The following is a 7393-nucleotide window of genomic DNA, read 5'->3' as shown; positions in this document are numbered from 1 at the left end:
CCCCCGCATCTGCCTGGCCCTGAGAGCAGGGTTGCTCACAGGAGGTAAAGCAGGCGTAAAAGGAAGTAAGGTGGACCTAGGGAAGTAAAACAGTGTGACTGCCAAAATGAGTCCTCTTTTCCTGTTAGCAGTTAGGGAGCAGCGTCCAAAGGAAGGCTGACCAGGGCTGCTCCTGTTTGCAGCCTGGTCTCCTGCAGGCTGCCTTTACCAATGCCTCTGTCTTGCCTGCTCCCACAGAAGAAATCGACGTGGATGTAGAGAGCACAGACTATCTCACGGGGGATCTGGACTGGAGCAGCAGCAGCGTGAGTGATTCTGATGAGCGGGGCAGCATGCAGAGCCTCGGCAGTGACGAGGGCTACGCCAGCTCCGGCATCAAGAGAATAAAGCTGCAGGACAGTCGCAAGACGTGTCTGGGGCTATAAGAGCGCGCTCGCCGGCTGCCTCCCGATGGCTGTCCTGTCCGTGTCGGATCTGATTAGGTAGTGTATGGGACCTGCCCGCAACGCCCTTGCACGTCAGCTCCAGTGTACCACCTGTACCAAATCAGCTTTGTAAACGTTTTCAAGGAAGCACGTAAGAGTGTGGGTTTCTGATTGCATCCACTAGCTTCTGTCTCTCCCTAAAAATTCGACTCTGAGAGACCGTACATTCCAATCAATTCAAAGCACCCAAGAATTCTTAGACTGAATAAGCAATTGTCACATCTCAGCAACTTTGCCCTCTCCTTTACTGTCCTCATAGAGTTAAAGTTTTCTGGCTTACTGTGTTACTTGCCTAGGAGAAATGTCCAAGTGTGTCTCGTGCTTAGGAAACTGAAGGAAACAAACTTTCTCGAAGTTGAGATCCTGGTCTCAGACTCCAAAGTAAGCTTTGAAAGCAGAATTTAAGAGCACTTAACCACGGACCTCACCCAGTGAGGAAGTCAGGAATACCTCCAGCCAGCACCCCTCCACACACACCCCGTCATCCCGCCCTGCCGCTGCCTGTGGAGGGGAACAGTATTCTCACTTTAACACGGACACCTTGGCAGCGTGGCCCTGGGGTCGCACAGCTTAGAAAAGTTCCAGCGTTGTTTGTTCTTGCAGACAAAACGGTACAATCTCTCTGTGCGAGCTGTTCTTGGGACCTTGCTGTGTGCTGCCGTCTCCAGGCGCATTCCCCCCTCCGGCTTTGTCAGTGCTACTTGTCTCTGGAACATTTTTTTTTCCTACCTCAGAGATAAATGAGATCTCATTTCCCACGTAACAAAAGTGATTATGCCTCTTTTTTTTTTTTTTTTTCCAAATAAGTGACATTTGGTCCAATTCCAATCTATTTTCCTATGTAACTTTCAGCAATAACTGAGCTTAGGCGCTAGCTGAGCTAGTGGCCATCGTCAGTGAAAGAAGTCCACATTGCCGCTCCGTGTTGTAGGGGACAGGAGGGGGTTGCACGGTGTCACTAGAGTCTCTCTCCTGATGGGCTCTTTTTGGATACACCTGGAAACTTCTTTATGGAGACTTTTGGGTTGACAGTTTAAAAGGCTGATTTTTTTTTTTCTTTTTGGCTATGATTTCTCCCTAAAGTGGTCTCCCACTTTGTAGCATTTTTATTTAAGCTAAAACAGAGCACATGTATATGTACATAAGACACATTAAATCTATAAATACTATTTATTCATTTTATATAAACTAATGTAATGGAAAATAAATTCTTATGACTTTGTGCTTTTATAGATGTTCTAGAAACTTTGTATGTAGGTATCTACAAAATCGGTTCATCCCCCCCTGAATATTTTTGCATTCACATTTTGGAGGTCTTGATGTTTTCAGCCTCTCGTGAATCTTTTTCATCGAGTTTGAACCGTTTGTAAAAACCTGTGACGCTGAAGCAGAGGGTGTGTCACAAAGCGATGGAACATTCCTAAAATCCACAGATGCGCTGCAACCCAAGGGCTCAATGGCTGACTCAGCAGGGGCGGCCGCCCTGCGCGGCCCTCCCGCCTGCGGTCACTCGGTCATCCGCACACGGCAGCCTCACAGCTCATGCAGGCTGCACTTTTCACAAAGTCAAGTTCAAACGCACTCTATGTGGGAGCTCGTTCTCTACATGAAGAGCAATCTGAACAAAGCAAGATCACTTTTGTGGGTATTTTTTTAAATGATTCTTCAATGTATTTAAAAAAACATTTTTAATTGGAAGTTGTGGACTCCTAAAAAAAATTCCAAAGTCATCTGTAATTCTGTTTTTGGTTTTGTTCTGGTTTTTTTCTTCATTTTGGCTTTGGGCGGGGGGCGGGGTGGTGACACAAAAGTGTTTCTTTTTTTTTTTTTTTGGAATTGTTGGAATCTTTTCCAATTACCAGCTGAAGATTTGCACTGAAATACAACTTGTATGCCTTTTTGCATTTTTAAAGCCTGCTTCCTGAATTTAAGCAGAATGATAGTGTTCAAAGAGCCAGCTCAGCCTGTAACATGTTTGAAGAAGATATATCTGCACTTTGAGGTCCCTTACGAATGCCATTTGCTAGACCTCACAAGCATTTTGTTTAATTGCTACATCCAAGCGCCTCACAAGTCCATAATGCTGGATGCCTTATGGCATTGGAAACTCAAAACTTGGGGAAAAGCTTGTGGGCTTGCTTTGGGGGAGGGAAGGGAACACAGTTGTACTTGTTTGTTTAGTTTAGAAAAAAGGCACCTAAGAGATGCCGTTATTTTCTGTGTTTCGATTGTTGTGCCTTTGAGTTAAATTGCATTTTTGTCTTTTGGTTGAAATATAAAATGTACTGTCCCAATATAAAACCGTAATTATTTGACCTCTGCACTGTTTGTCTGGTCCTTTTTAATTTGGTTGCATATAAATGTGGGACTTGATAAATCATGATATTTTTAATGCATTTGTGATAAACTGACACCAGGGTTAGACATTATTTTCAAAGCTCAAGGTAGACAAAGTCAGCATGCTAGCCAGGCTTCTCTTTGACCAAAACTGTAACCTTCAGGACCAGCAAACCCAGCCCAAGGCAGCTAATCCCCTCCCCCACGTGGCTGAACCGCAGCCTGGATTTGCCAAACTGTCCTCTCTCATTCACTGAAACACCAGCGTGACTGCTAGAGCTATAGTCTTTTGGGTTGTTTTGGTTTTTTAAGCAAAATGAAAAACCTTTCTATTAGGGTTGTTGGGGGGAGGGGACGGGCAAAGCTATAAACCCCAGCCTTTAAGACTTTGACAATTGTATGTGAATATAGATGTGTATAAATATAGGCACATGCATATTTTTTTGCAGAAGTTCTTTTTAAAAAACTAAAATCAAAACTGCACTCTGGTACCATCATAATGCAAATGGGCAAAGAAGAGCACGTTGTCCAGTTTAATTTCTTGCCATGAGAAAAGATCCGTGTGTGCTTTTGTTAACATCCCGCTTTCCATCCCTTGTTGGCTTTGAATGGCGGCTGAGCACCCAGGGTATTTTGATTTTGGTTTTCTTTTGCTAAGCAGAGATCTGGAATTCTTCAAGGTGCTGACAGCGACTGCTGGCCCCTTTCTCTCCTCACAGACCTACCGCTAGTTTAATGACTCAGAGAGCATCACATTTTTGAGCAGAACCTAGATTCTCCATGTCAACCCAAGGTTAAAATAATTCCAGTGTCACTTCAGAATTGGGCATTAAGTCGGCCCCAGTACTACAGTGGGCCACTTTAGTGTTTGTTGTTTTGGTTTTAAAGTGGGCATTTTTCTTTTAACCTCTACTTTCTTCAAAAGAAACAAAGGTCTTACCCCGGGTTTCCTGTAGGCCTCTCTCCCCTGTCTTTGAAGTGGCCAAGAGAAAATCCTGGGGTCTGAAAAAAAAAAAAATGGGTAAACTAGGTAGATAGGATGCTCGAAGTAACCTTTAGCAATATCTTGGGGCTTGATCATGGATTTTGTGGACTTTTTTCTCTTGCCTTCTTCCCCATCCTATAAAGAGAGAACTTATTTTTGAAAAAGCACAGATATATGCACATTACTATTTAGGTTTTTATACCATACTATACTGGCAAGAATACCACTTTCTTTGTGCTTTGTGACTATTTATTCCCCCAAATCTTGGTCTTTTCTGTTTCTTCTTTGCTGGTGTACCCCAAGTTTGTCTTCCCCCTTTACCTGCCCTGCGTGTTGAACACCAGGTAGTGAAAGGCCAAGAGGCAATTTCCTGCATGTCAACCTGTTAGTTTTCTGTCTCTTTGATGAAGCATGTTGTGGTAGCTGGCTACTCCTCACTCAAAAATCCTTCCTGGGAGAAGACAACCCAAAGACTCTTTTAGATGAGGTGGTTTTTCTCATTCTCCATGGTCAGATCTCTGTAGACTATAGGAGGTTTTGTTTTCAAAGATACTGGGTTGGGGGTGGGTGCAGTATGTGATTTATCATGATTTGGTCATCAATATTTATTACATGAATGATTTACTTATATTCTTTAGGAAGAGGAAATAATTGGCACTGCTAGATTCAGCTATTGGATGGCTGAAAATTTTGAGTCTGTCTTCTCTCAGAATCATAAAATGAGAATTAGTAGGCACCCAATTCTAAAATTTATCCAGAATTTTAATTTTAGTTTCTCCCTCTATGGGGGTGGCAGAGTAAAGGGAACAGTCTTCATTTTAGCTTTTACCTGAGAACCAAACTTGCCTTTCCCTCTATCCCTAGAATTGGTGCTCTTGGAATATAGCTGTTAACCATCAGTCGGGGGGCGGGGGGTGGGGGGGAGGGATCTTCCTAAAAGTAAACACAGCCTAAACAGGGGAGCAGCAGATGGGAGAATGGGAAATTGTTTCCAGATGTTTATTTCTTTATGTAAATATGACGCCAATGTAAATCCTGTGTCAAGACCATAGAGGATGGTGCTTTTTACTACAATTAGCACACGCATTTTTAGAAACTATTACATGTTTTAGAGAATCTTTGCTGTGTATATGTAAACTTATGTATTGTTCAACTGTTAACAAATAATAAATTATTTCATTATTAAAGAAACGTTGGTCTTTTCAGTGTTTCCTCATGTCTTCAACCAAGACACCTCCATCTTTTGAGCACGATGCAGTGCGCTGCAGTTAGATCTGCAACCCAGTGGTACAGGAAAGTGCCCTGGCTGGTCAGGCTGCATTACAGCTGGCCCTCTGCGGGGAGAAGGTGTTTGCTAGAGGAGCACCCTGTGGGAGAGGCCAGCCCGGGGGACACAGTGGCTGCAGCCTGGAGGCCGGGCCTTGTGGAGCGGCAGCGCCACGCAACTCCCTGGGAGCACAGAGGCCTCCCCAGCCAGGATGTTCTTTGCCTGCTGACACCCGTGGCTAACTCACATGTATTCGCTCATTTAACAAACACAGCCTAAGTACCTGCTGTGGGTCAGGCTTTGTCATACAGCCAAAGACACATCAAGGAACAACACACACCACCTGTGCTCCTTGCGAGTTCTCTTTCCCCTGAACCTGACTGGCACTCAGCTCCCTGTCATGGCATGTTTGGGGGTGCACTGTCATCCCCCTGGCTGTGCTCCTGGTCCCGCAGGAGAGCACGTGTCGAGGATCCGAGGGAAGGGAATGGTGTCTTTCTGCTTTTTTTTTTTTTTTCTGGTCATACTAGGGGTTGAACTCAGGGCCTTTGCACCGAGCTACCCCGGAGCCCTTTTACTTTTTTGTGGGAGTAGGGTCTCGCTAAGTCACTGAAATGCCCAGGGTGGGCTCAAACTTGCCATCCTCTTGTCTCAACCTCCCAGACTGCTGGGATTACAGGCATAAGCTGCCATAGCCGGCTTGTCTCTCTGTTTCTTAACCAGAGGCTTTTTACACTAAAACCATCAACAACTGTTTAAAGCTTTTTATTGTGTCCTCTAACTATAATGTTACACTGCCAGCAGATTCTAAGAAAAAGGAATGTTCTGGTATTTCTAGTTTGGAAAACTGGTCTAAATCATCTGCTTTCTCTTAAAAGTATGGTCAACAATGAGTTAGATATGCATTTCTAAGAGCCATCTCTGTAGACGGCTCCAAAGTGGACCGGCAAAAGCTACGTTCCAGCAAAGCAGCGGGATCCCTTGTTTACTGTGGCCGAGGAGAGGAAGCTTTGAACTGTAGATAATTATAAAGGCAGCTTTCACATAAAGATAGCCTCCACCACAAGATGACAAATCTTGTTTCCAAAGTTTCCTGAAGTTGTTTGTTCACAGTAGCCTGATGAAAAATTATCTTTGTTTTGCTGTGTGGGTCCCTGTCGTGGCCACGGTCAGCTCGCATTCACCCAGTGCTTAGCAAGGGCTGGGCGCTCCCGCCAGGGCCCCAGTGACTTCACGCTCGACCCCTCGAGCGAGTGCTAGCAGGAGCCCCCTCTACAGACGGGGAAACTGAGGGCGGGTGAGATGCTTCTCCCCAGTCCACACAGGGAGTGAGGAGTGGGTCTGGGGACCCGGTGCCGCCCTCCCTTTCCTCCGTTCTTATAAGAGCTGTGTCCAGTTGTCACTTTCCCGTTCCTGCGTCATTTCCTTTTCCAACCTTTGAACGAGGCTTCCTGTTTCCCGTGCAGGGGCTCAGGTTCCAGTTCGTGGAACAGAAAAGCTGGGCCCTCACAAGACCGTTGTGGGCAGTCGTCATTGCTCACTGCCCTCTCCTCAGTCTCCACTTCCCTCTGGGCCCGCTGTGAAGAGTAATCCCCCACCTCAGAGCCGCCAGGGGCCTGGGGGCCATAAGCCAGCTTGCTCTGAGAGGAGTCACTCTTCCACACTGTGTTGCTTTGTGGACCCTGTGACGTCACATTTGCTCAACCAATACTTACTGGACACAGGTTCCTTTTAGGCCATGGAGTCCCGGTTTTCAGGTCCCTCTCTTGGTCGTCACCGCAGCCCGGATGAAGAGCGAGGCTGGGCACGGCCGGGCAAGGGTGGGAGCAGACGCACAGGGTGTGCGCCCAGGCCTGGTCGGTGCTGCGGGAGCTGGGGCGGCCCACGGAGGCCCTGGAGGAGGGGAAGGCGCTTGGAGGGTCACCGGGCCTCCCCTTGGGCACAGGTGAGGGTGACAACCAAGCCAGGGCGCTCTGGGAATGTGTCTGCCTGCAAGGAAACCCACAGGTCTGGGACAGAAGACACCAGGAGGGACTAAGAGACAGGGGCAAGGGTAAAAGGCCCTGGACCACCGATCCTGTTGGCCACCCGGATGGCAAGGCAGGGTGACCAGACCCGGGGCAGCGGGCATGGGGAAGCCCGATCCATTAAGGCGGAGGTCCCGCTTGCTCTGGCCTCGCCCTGTTGGTGTTCCCGTGCCCCGGGAGGGTCAGATATGCTGCCTCCACGAAGCCTGGGAGTGATTCTGATCTCAGAGATGAACACGCTGGCCAAGGGGAGCAGCAGAACCTGGGGGCCACGTTCCTAGCCACCCTGGGA

General features: G+C 47.1%; 1 protein-coding gene across 1 annotated transcript in view; it reads left to right on the top strand.

Annotated features, from left to right (window-relative positions):
- The window catches only part of Mxd1 (MAX dimerization protein 1), a gene marked incomplete at its 5' end in the record, with an annotated part of 25788 nt that extends 22980 nt beyond the window's left edge, over nucleotides 1-2808 (top strand). The window contains 1 exon segment of the mRNA XM_005385634.2: nucleotides 238-2808. Coding sequence (XP_005385691.2) covers nucleotides 238-425 — 188 coding nt within the window.
- Nucleotides 2809-7393: the final 4585 nt, after the last annotated feature.

The sequence above is a fragment of the Chinchilla lanigera genome, unplaced genomic scaffold, assembly GCF_000276665.1.
Source record: "Chinchilla lanigera isolate Chin_1 unplaced genomic scaffold, ChiLan1.0 scaffold00023, whole genome shotgun sequence".
Taxonomy (NCBI): domain Eukaryota; kingdom Metazoa; phylum Chordata; class Mammalia; order Rodentia; family Chinchillidae; genus Chinchilla; species Chinchilla lanigera.
This window is presented reverse-complemented; position numbering and strand designations above follow the sequence as displayed.